The 15,727-nt window shown below is 40.6% G+C and overlaps 1 protein-coding gene across 2 annotated transcripts in view; it reads left to right on the top strand.

The window, feature by feature from the left end:
• Window positions 1–15,727, top strand: part of LOC311044368 (spermatid perinuclear RNA-binding protein-like) — a 46,650-nt gene that overhangs the window by 5,397 nt on the left and 25,526 nt on the right. Inside the window, exons 2-4 of one of the 2 annotated variants that reach the window (XM_084055880.1) lie at window positions 11,084–11,233; window positions 13,075–13,319; window positions 14,306–14,516. In XM_084055880.1, coding sequence (XP_083912006.1) covers window positions 11,231–11,233; window positions 13,075–13,319; window positions 14,306–14,516 — 459 coding nt within the window. In that variant the 5' untranslated portion in view covers window positions 11,084–11,230. Of the gene's footprint in view, window positions 1–11,083; window positions 11,238–13,074; window positions 13,320–14,305; window positions 14,517–15,727 lie in introns of both variants that reach the window. The other variant, XM_084055881.1, reaches the window with a different exon arrangement.

Raw genomic sequence — 15,727 nt, 5'->3', positions numbered from 1 at the left:
GAAAGGTGCTATACAAATAAAGTTTATTATTATTATTATTATTATTATTGATGATCACAAAGACCAACAACATTTTCAATTAGTCAAATTTACTATATATTAAGCACAGCAATTGCTAATATCAACTGAGGATGTAGATTAGATTCATACGGTGGTATATAACTGGCTTGAGTAATGCAAGAGGCTGTAAGCAAAAGTCAAAATATATACAACTCTGCAAAAGGTTCCCTTGAACAATACACTTTTGCTTGGTTATATTTCTTCTCACTAAATCCATGTAGTGAACAGTAACTAACATGGTGTGTGTGCCTGTGTAGCTTGATCCGTATAGCTTTCCACTTTGAATCACAAGGTTCTGGGTTCGATACAGGTCCTGCCAACTCAGCCTCTGAGTAGCATAAACAAAACTCACATACTGCACATAGGTCCAGTCCTATGGCGGACTTCCTCTGGGTAACTAAATAAATAAACCTGTACACAGTGGAATTGTGTACAGGACAGGTAAAAGTACATTTTCCAAATGTAATGCAAACGTATATATATTTCTCTTGGGGGGGACGGGGGGGAGTTTAGTCTTTCCCAGTCTTATTTGTGCGTGGCCACGCAGTCATAGGTGTACAGGGAGTACAGAAGGGGACTTTAATGGTTTAATTAACATTTGGATCTACAGTAGACATGTGTGCTAATCCACTCTCCTGCTTCTCCTTTGTCTTCCTCCTCTTGCTATTTTCCATCTTTCTCTGTTTACTCCTTCCACTTCCACTTCCCGGCGCCAACCATTGCTGTGCAGGCAGCTACAATTAGCTATTGTTAGGTAGAATGGACATAAATATTCGACTGATATACTGTAGCATAGTTCACAGTCACAAATGTATTGCTTAGTCTATGTCTGTCGGTATATTTAACATTGGCCTTTTAAATCCAGCCAAGAGGTAATGATCTGTGAAAAAGCCAAATTGTGCACGGAGGTTTGGAGAAAGCACTCCCTCCCTGGGCTGGTTAACAGCAAGTTGGAGATGTCGGCTACCACTAGTGACAGAGTGGTTAAGGAGGGATTTTTCTTTTCTTTTTTTCAGTAGCACTGCTGCTGCGGAACCGTACGTGAACTGTAACCAGAATGAGCTTGATTCCTTGAGTCTGGAAGGAGGAACAGCATGCATCCCAGAGTTACTCCTAATGAAATTCATTAGTTCACTTGCTGTTGCTTCAAATAGGTCTCATCTATAATAAACCACCTGAGTTGAATGGAGCTAGGAAATTGCCTCATGACCCATAGAGGCAGTGTTTGGCACATGGTGGCACTGAGAGGACATAAAAGCTCACCTCTAAAACATTGTTTTGGGTGATATATGTACTGTATACAGTATAGTCTGGCAGTGGAACTTCCTTCAGGCGTTTTGTAGCTTGTTGTAGAGATATAATATTGGCTATGGTTTGCGTGAGCTCAATGGATTCAGAAATCCATTCTCTTTATGACAAGACCCCCTTGGTTGCTACCCTGAGGCTTGTGGTTTTGCATTAGTTTTTTGCATTTGTCTTTGAACATCCAGAACATCTCCAATAGTGTGGTTAACTTGTGGTGCACTTGTTCAGGTTAAAATGCAACAGTTATGGTTAACCCTTTCAATCTGGCATCCCTATTTTAGGCATGTCATTATAGGTGAACAATTTCAAATATATATTTTTTTTAATTTAATTTCCAAAATATTCAAACTTTTCAAAAATAGTTAAAATAGCAGATCTACAAGCTCAATGCAAGCTCAATTTTCATTTTTCGTCATACAATGATGTGGGCTAAGTGGTTAAGCTTTGCTTGAGCTCATCCGATTCATTCACTTGGCTCTCACCTAAGAGAATGGACTGTTGCCCCACACTATATGTTTTGTCTTGAATTGAATACATTTTGTCCAGGTACACATACTGTTCCCTCACTGCTGGAACCCCAAGATTCAGTGCGATGTGTTTGGAGAGGAGGATACTAACTGATTGCTTGTTCATTCATGCATGGGCACATGATGTCTCCATTACCTGTCCTAGACACAGTGAGAGCCAGCTCCCATAGACATGGCACTGGAGCTACAGATTCAAGCACACAATTGTTCCTTACTTAGATTAACTTTTAGCTAGTCCTGGTAATGTGAACCTTTCAGTTATATTTTGAATAGTTGCATCATTGTCAGTCCTCATAAGGGGATTAGTAAGGCTAGGCAATCTTAAATCTGATGGTGGTTATTTGCAGAAGACATTACTTTCCCTCTATAGGCACATGTTCCTGTTGCATTCTCCCAACAGCTCGATAAAATGTGATAACAATCACATGCAGAACGGTAAAGAAAAACACTTGACATAGAGGTAGGTTTTCAAAAGCGACTTAAACAAAAGCACGGATGGTGCTAACCGTAGCTGCACAGGCAGTGCGTTCCACAGCCTAGGTGCCCGGGCGACAAAAGCCTGATCGCCCGGGTAATTAATTAGGTCTCAAAATCACACTTTTAGCACATACACGAACAAAGACCAAGTGGATTCTGACAGTATGTAAATGAGACTATCCATTAGGCCCTAGTTTTGGTCAAGTGGTTACTATTCATGTTCTATTGAACTTTGAATCTGAAAGGAGATCGTGTTAGACTAAAATCCTAATCATCCAAGGGAGAAGATTGGGATCAATATACATGAGTCATGACATCGACACGGAAGGTTGTTAAGATGAGTGTACAGCGGAAGGAGTAAAAGTCCTTCACACCAACGAGATAATGGTTCTTTGCGTCCTCCAAAATGCCCATGGCGCACATGAAATTGGCAATTAGCAGTGGTTTAGTCACTGTCACCAAAACAAAGTCCCATGTCAAATGTCGCCATTTGAAACATAGGCTCACCTGACGTTCACAGCCTCGAGCCCAGGCCCAACTTTCCCCGGCCAGATATCTTGGGGTGAGGTTTGGGGTGGGTGGGGGTCAATAGGTATACACCATAGATATAGAAACCTAGATACCTCATTGGCCTCTGCAGTTCGTTGGAGCAACTCGTATCGCGGCCGCCATTTTCGCGTAGGCAAACGGATACTCAAAGTGACTACTGGCCAATCACAGCGCTCACAGCGTTGACTACTGGCCAATCACAGTGCGTCTTTTCTAAGAATTGTCCAAATCTAGTTGTCCCGCCCCCACCTGCCTCTGATTGGCCACCGAACGCCCCCTTCTGTGACACACGCGGAAGCTTGCCTACAGCTTGCCTACGCGAAAATGGCGCCCGAGATACCAATGCCTCAGAGCCGAAGGAGGCGTCTACCTTTATATGTCTATGGTATGCACTCCCTGTGTCAGCCCAGGAAACACCGCCCAAAAAGGGTGTATACTAAGGCAGTCTGAGCAGGTGTTGCCCACACATTCCACTGAGAGAGTGAAACTCGTCTGCTTATTTAGCCAAATCACGATTGTTTTTAATGGACATGTTGGTCAGGCCTGACTGAACTTGTTCAGCCAGTTGTTACTAGGAACAGTTCTCTGAAGATGATACAGGGTTTTTATTGTCACCCAAAAGTGCTGGCATGTGTGGTCCATTAACCTGAGACCAGGCAGAGTTATTGTCAGGCGTGCATGGATTCAGTCAACTGAAACACTTCACGCAAGAGATAAGTCTTTTACCCATTCAAACCGGGAACGCATCTGTGTAACCACTTTATCCATATTTTATACTTTGGCTATTCAAAAATAGCAGATATAGTTCTTTTTTTGAAAAATTGTGCAAATCTTTGAATATATATATTTTTAAACCAACATTATTAACTCAAATCTTTGCTTCTGGGGGGTCCTGGAACACAATATTTTGAGTCGGGGTCCCCGGTGAAATACATTTTAAATACAATACAAGTGAAATTCAATTTTAGGGGTGCTTGACATGAAAAGGTTTGGGAACCACTGATATAGCAACATAAGGTTTTTCAAAAAACGGTTAAAATAGATTTGCACAAATTTTCACAACTTTTCAAAAAATAGCAGATCCACAAGCTCGTAGCGCCGCTACTTGTAGATTGTAGATCTGTTATTTTTTGAATAGCCAAAGAAATAAAACAATTACACAGATGCGTTCCTGGTCTTAATGGGTTAATGTGGTGTACTTTCCAGTTATGGGGGATCTGCAATCAAACTGGCATACTCTCTGGCCATGGTAGAGCTGTTGATTGAAATGATGATGTAACATAGTAGCATTTGGTGTTGTCTGCGCTGACATCCCTCAGTGCAAAGTGAGTCTCGGCTGGGGTGAATCATGCAGCAGTGTGTGTTGCTCCCAAAACTCCAGCAGTATCTGCGAGATTGTGTTAATCCACATCAACCGAGAGTAAATGGAATTATCTGAGACCGCTGGGGAAAACCAATGTAGTGTTTGTGGATACAAACATTCAACAACATCATACTTCACAACTTACTGGTGCAGCCAAAACATGTAACATCACAGTGACAGCACATTCTGTAGTCATGGGATGACATGAAAATGTAATGCCAAAATGAAGTGTTTTTATTGGTTCATAGTACACTTTTTTCTGAACATATTTTTTTGTGAAGGACAAACAAGAACAGATTTAGCAACACCCAGCAGGTAATAATAATGAGAGAAAAAAGCCATTCATCAAAATAATCTATCTATCAACCTTATATTCACTCCGACAATATTCACAGGAAGGCCCTCAAAATAATTGGAGTTGACCAGGACACTGCCAGTACACAACTGTCCATCGCTAGCCTTAGCCACAGAAGACAGGTTGCTGCCACTACAGTCCTGTACAAAATGCACACCCCCCCACTGCCCCGTGGACCTTCAGGATATGCTCCCCCCACCATACGTCAGACGGCGAACCACCCGCCTATGCACAGTCACACCAGAACATGCTCTCAGACCTCCCAGGCTCCAAAACACACACATTGGACAGAACCTTTCTGCACACTGCTGTCCGGGTGTGGAACAGCCCACCAGAGCATGTACTTGATTCCATCACTGCAGTGAACCGTATGATTGGCTAATGGATACATTATCTTACTTGGCTATTGTTCACAATTGCATAAAAAAATAAGGGTAGTAAGTAAAGTAAATTAATAACTAACTAATGATAATCCTGATCATTTTTTATCAATATTGAAATCACAATTATTTATCACGATTATTCACTGAGTTTAGTGAGTCACATACTTTCACATTCGCGTTGTGCTGTACATTCATGCTAAGTACAATGTTTTAAATCAAAGTATAATTGGTCCTCCTTAACCTAAAATCAGAATAAATAGTGACACAAAACAGAAACACAAAACAGAGCTGCTTTCACTTTTGCATTTTTGCTAGATTCCTGCTAATTAACACTATCTTTTCTAACACTATTTGTATTCACTTCAGTGCATTTCCTCCAAGCAAAATATAGTCTTTCACTCCATGCATTGTACTTGCGTGATGGATGCGAATTAAACTCTTGAACCTACAGTAGTTGACATTTTATAACATAGGCTGGTATTAACATCGCTTTGAATGTGATGCGGAAATCTCCCGCATTAGAAGTGTGAAACATGCAGGAATCAATTAAATAATCCCTGCAATTCACTCTGAAATTCAGGCCCTGAAGGCAGTAATTTAGGGTGCTTCATTTGCATTGCAGCTGAGCGTTCTAGGTGCAGAGCACACATTTTAAATGTCACTGAAAGGGTTGATCATGTTCATTTAATTGGGGAAGGCAAAATCGTAATCACGATTAAAATTTGATGAATTGTGAAGATACAGCAAGGACTGCAGAATGAATCTTAAAATAAGAATAAATGGCCCAGACTGCTGGCCTAGCGGTCCGGGACAGCGCGTCGCGGGTTCAAGTCTCGATCCCGACGGCCTCTGCTGTGTGACACTCCCCATCTCTCTCTCCAAGTATGATAGTAGCATACTTGTGTGTTTAAAGATATATCTTGCTCTTCAGTTTTCTTAAAATGGACTGTTGGCATTGTTAGGGTTTCTAATAAGAACCAAGGGACACAGCTGCAAGATGGCAGCTACCTATGCTCCCTTGGTTTCAGTCGTAAATTATAACAATGCGGTCAGCCTATTTTTAAGGACACTGAAGGACAAAAATATTGACTGGCTAAGGAAAAAAAAAGGCCAACTGAAAGGTTGAGGTTGTCCTTTAAGCACTCATGCGCAATTGCGCATGGATGCTACCTTTAGTAATGGATGGGGATCAAGAGCATTGTGCTTACTGCAATGTTACTGCAGGCTTATGGCATATAGTTGTTTGTTGTTTTGTTTGTTTGTTTGTTTGTTTGTTTGTTAGTTGTTCGTTGTTTTTGATGTAAAGCGCCCTTGGGTTTATGAAAGGCGCTATATAAATTCAAGCTATTATTATTATTATTATTATTATTATTATTTTCCTACATTCCTACATCTCAGTACAAATCTATTAACGCATTAATGAAGGCCTAATTATTTTCTCGTTCCCCCCTTTATTTTTGATTACTAATTTCAAGCTGATGTGTCATAATAACAAAGCAGCTGTTTTAAAGTGTGTGGAGCAACGATGTCACCCAGCTTGGCTCAGCATGGCTTCACAAACAGGCTTCTTTAGGGGCTGATCGTCTCAGCTGTGGCTTCCTGAGGGGGGAGTTGACTAGTACGCAAATAGTCATGCAAATATCTGTCACGGTTTACGGACTGAGACTCGTAAAACTGCGACCATGAAGGTGGGGCTCCCTGCAGAGACCTGGCGCCAGATACTTGTAGGGCGGAATATCAAAGCCTTGATTTCCTATTATTCCAGTACATTTTGGGTGAGACTGGTCAGTTGATCTATACTGTACTCTTTAAGTTGTCAATGTCAGTCACTTCTGCAGGTAACCAACCATCATTTCATGGTACCCTGACCCTCCACCATCCGTTGGAAAATGAGCAAGTGGATGATAAAGTTGATAAAGTGTGTGTTCTGCCCTGTCTGTTTGCTCATACGAGTCTGTCGAGTCTCCGGTCTCCAATTATCACTTCACCAGTCATGATCTCATCTCACTCTAATGAAATGTGTGTTCATCAACTTGTCTGTGAAGAAACAACTTGTTAATTAAGAGCTGCTATATCATCACTCAAGAAACGGGTCTCAAGTCTAAAAAACATGAGGGGTGCTAATTAACGTTTATTTTTGTATGATTTCACACCTTATTTTCACTTGTGTCAACTTCCAGTGCATGCAGTTGTTGACATAACTGCTTCTTTTTGCAGCCTAGACTATAGGCTAAGTATAGTCTAGGCCTCAATCATTGTCTCCCTCCCAGTTGTATCAGCTCATTGACCCCTGTTTTGGCTCAGGCTATAATAATGGGGAACACTTATCATTCTGGGAGATTACTATGGTATTTCTGAAAAGTAAACACAACCATGTGCCCATATAAGCACAAGTGCTTCCTGTTTGAAATGTGTATATACCATGTTGCCTCATCTGTTTCCCCTCCCAAAACAGCCACGTCCCCCTCCTATACCAGCTGTGGTCCACGTATATAACATTTTACAGTGAGTTTTACTGGCTCTACTGAAGAGTGAGACGCGCATGCCTCTGAAAAACACCAAAACACTACTTAAACAGAACACAGGAAAAAATACATAGCCTGTGTACTATCTATACTCTGCTCTGAATTGTCTTAACAGTGTCCACATCATGATGCACTGTAATCTGGTCCATGATCGTCTTTGCCTCAGTCTGGATTATGATGTTGAGCCTCTCTCACTATCTAAAGATGAATGCAAATTGAAAATGAAAAAGAAAAGCGTCTGTATGGTTGAGTATGATAACACAATAGAATAGTGGAGTTGCTCTCCATAATCTGCTGCAGAGAAATTATAACTGGTATTGTAGGGAATAATTTTGGCAAGATGTTAGGTTGCTATGAGCCTATCATCATATCACAGTGTTATCATCATCATCATATGCTATTTATTTTAGTGTCTTTTTTCTCACTTGAGATTTATTCACGTTCAGGTTAACTGAACTGGTTATACCCTTTGAACTATCATGGATACCATGGAAATTAAGCAGATTTATTAGCAGGTTTATACATTTTTAGTATATTGTTGTATAATAGGCCTTTGTTTTATGTGATTTCAACCAGCAACAACCTGGGGGAAAAATAAATGTACTAAGGAGAAATTCTTTTGTATTGTCAAAGCCTCACATTATGTTGTAGATTCAAGATTCCACAACAGCAGTGGCTAGGAGGATGTTACGGGGTATCATTTGAAGTCATCTGCTAACATAAAAGCCCAGCTCATAAAAGTTGCCTGCAGTAAAAATGACCTAAATAAACATAGCCTAAAATAAACCCCTCCCAGGGTTCACATAACCTTCCCCAAAATGGAGGACAGGGAAGGCTTTCAAACACTGCTGGCATCGGGGGAGAGAAAACCTGACCCGAGTGATGTTTCAGTTTTGAATACAGGAGTTGGAACATGCGGTTTGAATGACTGTTACACAAAAAGTCATAAAACACCCTGAGCATTTTTAGTACTGGCTGGTCCCAGTGGAAAATGGACCCCTAACCCTGGCAGTAAAGAGTGCTACAGGTTGTAGTCCTAAAAAGGCAGAAGTGAGTTTGCAATGGGTTTTCAGTACTTTTTTTTCTTGGAGTTTTTGATTAAATGAAGTCTTATGTTTCACATTATGACATAAATTACTCCCGTAGATATCTCAACTGTGAATTTTAAAACCTGTATTTGCTCTTTTAAACATATATTTTCTGTGTAAAACATATTCAAAAAGTGTGTTGATTTGTTAAGATTCTCTTAAAGGACAAGTTCGGACATAACATATAGCCTTTTTTTTTTATTTTTACTTATATTGATCCCAAATGACTGGCCATGGGGTCTATATAGAATTGCCCCCCTGTCGTCCAGTTTCCCCAGCAGTCCGCAGCAACCCCCATAGCATAGAGTTGAGCCCATAAGCATATGACCGCTATTTGTTGCGTTCAAAGGTTTTTTTCTCTCATGAATCTGTTATTAGTTGTCATTACACACGCATCCATGCACTGGTTGTCCCACATGAGCTGCCACAGTCTCTGACCGGCGTCATGACGAAGTCTCGCGAGGAGTGGATGTGATTTCACCCCACGTTGGTCTGTTTAGCAGACCACGGCGGCTTGTGTGGGACAACCAAGGCATGGATGCGTGTGTAATGACAAACTAAGTTTTGCCTTGGCCTCTAGGGAGTGTGCATGCAAAGTTTCTCGCCTATCGGCCCAATTATAGGTAAAAAACGCGAATCGGCCTGTTATAGCGCCACCATAAGGCCGGTTTGAAAAATGTAGGGTGGCATTTCTTCCATGGCCTAGTGGCAATGTGCGTGCAACGTTTCACGGCAATCATGATTTGAGGCATTTTGTTCAAAACAGACCACTCTTAGCCAATCAGGATGGAATATGAAAAATCCGACAGATCCTTTTCGTTTAATGACTATAGAGATACTGTGTACCGATTTGCGTGATGTTTGGACAAAATCTGTTGGAGTAATAAAAAAAAATGTGTTTTGCAAAGATCGGCCCCCTGGTGGCGCTATAACAGTCCCTTGAGCAACACTGTCTTATTTTAACTGATTGTTTTCTCACAATATTCACACCCATGCAATAATGTTTTTACAACGAATGCTACATTTGTAGAGCCTTTAAACACTAATCAACTTTATTTCCTCTTCTTAACTTTACTTGTTGCGACTTGCGAGCATTTATCTTTATGATTGACATTTCACAATGTTTTTGGTTGGCAGAAAAAAACAGAAACAGAAAAACGATTTTATTGTTTCCCTTCTGGCTTGAATTTATTGTTGTTTTGGTGGTTTGCAAAGCACTTTGTAACACTGTTCAGAAAAGTGCTGTATAAAGTTTATTATTATTAAATGCATAATAAAACAAAGCATTTTGCTTGTAGTGTGGAGGACTTTTCACAGGACACAGGTTTTTTTAGATCCGCATTGTCTTTTTACACCATGCTGTGCTAACCATCTGCCAGTACTGCAGTGCCGTGAAAGTCCTTAAAAAGTCATTACTGTATTCATTATTATCTTCATGTTATCGTCTCTCCCTTCAGGGATAAAGAGGTTATTAGAAAGCGAGTACTGTAGATAAGGATAATACAAATTGTGTAGTTTTAGTCTCTATTGTGTTACATGTTGTGTCTGTGTCATGTACAGTATGTATGTTGTCAATTCATGGGTATATCTGCACATCTGCAGCATCTGCCACTAGACATTACAGTTACAGACCATATTGTACTTTTAATGCGTTTCTTATATAGATTTTGGAGCTATGTACAGTATATGAATTAGGGTTGTTATGCAGTAATGGGGATGTACAGTAGCTGTATAGAAATATAGAAATAATAAGAAAACAGACTACAGAAAAATGCTACCCTTGAAATTTGAATTAAAAAAAAAGAGTCATTTTTCTTTTTCACAAAATGCTGCCAGAATCTACAGGCAGTAATGCACTAGCAAGGAAACATGTTCTCTGTCATTGAGAAAAAGGTCAAGGTGACAGAGAATCTAATTGATGCTCAACCTGACCCCGCTGTGTCCCCTGGGATTTCATACAGGAGCAATGTGCGTGCATGCATTTACACGCACGCACGCATGCACACATGCACGCACGCACAATTAGATCTACTGTACCTCTTGGGAGCAATTTGCTGCATTCCCGATAACTCTCTCATGTGGTTGACGCCGTAAATAATTTCAAGGTAATTTATTTATTTTAGCCAAGCATCTCAATTTTTCAAAGAAAGCTGAATTAAAACTGGAGAGAGAAAGTGTAGTAGATTATACCATATATTATATACAGTACAGTATGTCCCAGAGCGTAAAAAAAAAGAAACCAACATTTCACATCAGCCCCAGAAATTGAGCAGCAGTGTGACACTGCTGCTGTATCAATCAGATTCAGAACAATAGACAATAAATAGGCATAACAAATATACCGTACCCGAATCAATGTCTTGAATATTTATGTAGAAATGAATAGAAATATGTACATAGATTTTTTTTCCTTCAAACCTTAGTCTAAGCCATGCTTCCTTTTATGCACAGGCAGTGAATTGATCTCTATTGAGTACCCTCTACACTGGACCTGAGAAGCCGACTGACAAGCTAGAGTTGACTGCATGAAGAGGCGGAGTCAGGGGACCACGGTCCTGCCTTAGACCCCTCCACTGACACCCCCCCTCCACCACAGACATGGTGAGTTTGCTGTCAAAGTCGGTGGTCTAATTAAGTTCCATGTTTATCTGTGTGCTTCCCCTTGCAGTTAAAAATGGTTTGTTTATCTGACCCATGCAAGGCTGGGGACTCTAGCCATTATTTATGTCATTGAGCAATTTATTTTGCACCTTAATTAGAGGAACACTAATCATTTTGTTTTTAAATTGATCACTGGTCATTTCCTTTTAGACAAATTGTGTTCTGTTCTGTTCCATTGATTTTTTTTTTTGTTGATCTGCTAATAAATAATATAATTTTGTTAAGTAACACATGCTTTGATCCAGTCAAAATTGTAATACTGTCTACTCCCATATAGTTTTGTAATGTTCTTCATTGATAGAGATCCTTTGAGCGTCTTTTACCGGTACCATAGCCATGGTATCGATGATCTGCCTTGATACCAAGTAACAGTGTTGTAATCCAGGCAGGTTTGTCAAGCTGTACCTAATGTCTGTATCTGCACCCCCACTATTCTTAATCTTGCATTTAGATCTTGTTAATGTTGTGTGTACGTGAGTGTTATGGCTATTGATGCTGCCCACACTCACCGCTATACAGATCTAGTGAATGCCCCCCAGCAGTGCGGCAGGAGATTAGCTAGGTCGTGATGGATGACCCTCGCAGCTCCGGCACAAGCTCCCAAGACTCTGGCCTATGAATTATTAAAGCGCCATCATAAATAACTCACCGTAATGAGAGGTGCTTACACGCTGCAGGCAGAGCAAGAGAGAGAGAGGGAGGGAGGGGAGGAAGGGTACAGCCCGAGTAACTGTATATTTGGTTGCACACAGGTGTTGCACGCTGAAAATTGCTGATCTACAAGCTCACAGATGCGCTGTGAGCTTGTCAGCTATTTTCAGTGTGCGACACTGGTGCACAACCTCCGTAAATATAAATCACTCTTTAAGAAGGAAAGGAAGCCGAAGACAGAAAAGATTGAGTGAGCGAGAGAGAGAGATAGCTGTTTGACCTTGGACTGAAAGCCTCACAGGACGCCTGGCTTGGCATACACGGTCAGGCTTGAGAAAACAGGCACAGAGCCAATATTGCATGTCAGCTTCTTTCCTTTTTTCTTCCCCCCCACCCCTTGGAGAGATGGGCTTTGTCCTTAAGTACATGTCATAAATGTTAATGTTAAATAGCGCTGTAGTGCAGCCTGCATGTGGGACACTGAGATTGGCAGCAGCACAGGTCGCTTCAGGTGTTGCTGTCATTATGCAGTGTAAGATAAGTGTTTCAGTCTGACACATAGCACGCAACACCAGAACACCAGCGTTCTCATTTTGCTGCAGAGAGGAGGAAGTTGAGGAAGCTTTGTGCCGAATTAACAATGTGCCGTTGAAGATCAGAGAAACTGGTTTTGGCGGTTGCGGTTGTGAGTCAACAGCAGGGCAGGACGTTCAGTCAGGATTCAAGTTTATCCCTAATCATAGCAGGACCCTTAAGTGAACGTCATCAGTGTCAAGCATCATTCATTTATGATTAATGATGGTTAATCTGGTTTTGAATCTCCATAGTAGCCCATCATAACCTCGCCTATAATAAGGTCATGGCCAAGGACAGTCTCTTAATGCTTCCAATTTGAGTCCAGACACACACACACACGCACGCACGCACGCACGCACGCACGCACATACACATACACACACACATATATATATATATATATATATATATATATATATATATATATATATATATATATATATTATATATGTGTGTGTGTGTGTGTGTGTGTGTGTGTGTGTGTGTGTGTTTGGGTGGGAGCTCTTTTTTTTGTTTTGCACCAATTATAAACGGAATTGCACTTTCAACTCCAGAGGTCGTTCAGGTCGTTTGCCAGCGATGACCGGCATGTCATGGCCAAGCATGTCAGCGTCTACCCATCAACGGAGGAGCTGGATGCTGTGCAGACACTGGTGTCCACTGTCGAGAGTGCTCTCAAGAAGGTCTCTGATTGGATGGATAACCTCAACCATCCCTCAGGGAAGACCACCACCGCCACCAGCGATAATAAAAATGACAGCGATGAATCTAAAGATGAAGAATCTACCGGCAACACCAAGTATGTACCACTCATTTGATATTTTCTTTATGATTGTTTATTTTGTGTACACTCCCTCAGCAGATGGTATTTTAAAACATGCCAAACACTGTACTGGCCAAGAAGATGGTAAGAATAGAATACAGCTAGGCCTGCAACTGTCAAATATTTTCTTAGCGATAATTCTATAGATTGCTTTTTCGATTTATCGAAGAACGGAGAATCACGTTTTTTTAATAATAGATTTTCTATAATCGACTAAATCTATTAGTAGGATTAACAGTTTAGGCCCTATGTTATACTTCACGGTGCCGCTCAAAAATATAGGAAATAGCCGATCTACAACCTCGCAACCTGTTGCAGTGCGACACGTTATGGGTTTGTACATTGGCTATTGTCAATTTTTTGTAATTGATTAAATTGATTAGCTTGACAACCTCAAATGATGTCTGGAACCAATGTGTTTATGCAGTCAAAACCTAACCATTGTTAGCTCATTATAAAGCTCTGCCATTTCTGAAACGGCACCAAGAACAACAAAACAGATGGGATCTTGTCCTTCCTCCCAGACTGAAAATCGTTACATTTTAAATGTAAAATAAATCTTTTGCATGATTTGCTGTTGCTGTTTGCTAAAGTTCAGTAGGAGCTTATTCCCAATGCTCATTCATTAGCATTGACTCTCTTGGTGAAGCAAGGCACTACATTTTCAGTGCCTCACGTTAGGGAAATAACTAGATCTGAATGTGCTTCAGCTGAAATAGAATGTCAGGGGAGTGGAATTTCAATTACAGTCAACAACACATACAAATGTTGAGAAATATCACCCAACATAAGTGGAGGAGGAATCAAAAAATGTCTTACCATTTTAACTGTTAACAGTTAATAGATACAATAGCAGGTACATAATGGAAAACCTGCCAGACCTCAGTGAACTATTTTCATTTTAGCTATCATTTAGCTGGTGGCAAGTGCTAATATCCCACCCTGAATGTCATTTCCTACAGTGCTGGGATTGAGTCTGATTGTGGTGCTCCTCCACCCACCCACGGGCCCGAGAGCTCGTCAGTGCTGTGTGGCGTGATGCGTGTAGGTCTTGTAGCCAAGGGCCTGCTGATCAAAGGTGACATGGACCTTGAATTGGTTCTGATGTGCAGAGAGAAGCCGACCAAGCTGCTGTTGTTTACCATCAGTGCCAACCTGCCCCTGCAGATCCAGGTACACTCCACAACAATACACCAGCTGTGCCAAAGAAAGTCCAATACACTACATTCAAAACTAACAATGAAAGCAAAGCACAGCATTGTAAATGATCTAAGAATTGTGCATTTATTTACATTTTTTTAGACCCCCAGAAGCGAAGATTTTTGAGTTTGCAAATGTTTGCTTTAAAATATATATATAATCAACGATTTGCACAAATATTCACAATAAAAAGAAAATAGCAGATCTACAAGCTTGTAGATCTGCTATTTTTGAATAGCCAAAGAAATCTAACATTACACAGATGCGTTCCCGGTCTTAATGGGTTAAATAAAATAGTTTGAGAGCATACTTCAATGGAAAGTCTACAGTGCCAAACACCAGATTCAATTAAATTGTGCAGCAAATGTAAAACAAATGTGTTGCATACGTGATAACAACATTTAGAGACAATACAGCATCACAAACAAACTGGCACAGTGGATTCAGTGACAGTCAACTTTACATAATAACTCTACATATCATTGCTGTCGGTAGGAACCTTTATCTCCATATTTCATCTTTTATCATAAATTAATGCTGTATATATTGTACTTAGTCGTATGACAGTGTCATGCAAAATTAGCGCAAATTGCTGATTACTACGCTCACAACAAGCATTGACATACTGGTTGTCAGTCTGTCTGTGAGTTATTTTCTATATTCAACCAATGAAACGTATTAACCAGAGCTTGTGACAAAATAATAACTGCATTGGATCCATTGGAAGACATTTCCTGAAAAGTAACAGTTTTACATACAAAGTTTCTGCCCGGCAACGATGATATACACAATATTGGGCAACGAGAATCGACACTGGAAGAAGCTGTGTGACAGAGAGATTAACATGTACACCATCAGCTCACACCATCAGTGCACAATCAATAGCGGGGAGCATGAGGGCTCAATGTTACGGAGCCCTGACAACAAATGGAACATTTCCTATGTCCCTGGAATCACCTTGTATGATAGACACAGTGCTTGGTGGAAGCTTTCAAGAAATTGAAGCCTTCGAGAAAAGATGATTTTTTTATTTTATTTTTTCAAACAAAGATGGGGGAAGGGCGGGGGGGGGGGGCTCTAAGAACCAGAATACAACCTTGAGACCTTTGCATGTGACTGTTTAATGCCGCTTCCTATAGCCCCATCACAGAGTTAATTAACTGCCATAGCTACAGTGTGTGCTT

The sequence above is a fragment of the Gymnoscopelus microlampas genome (genome assembly GCF_963454915.1).
Source record: "Gymnoscopelus microlampas genome assembly, chromosome: 4".
NCBI classification, from domain to species: Eukaryota; Metazoa; Chordata; class Actinopteri; order Myctophiformes; family Myctophidae; genus Gymnoscopelus; species Gymnoscopelus microlampas.
The sequence above is the reverse complement of the archived record's forward strand: the minus strand, read 5'-3'. Positions and strand labels throughout refer to the sequence as shown.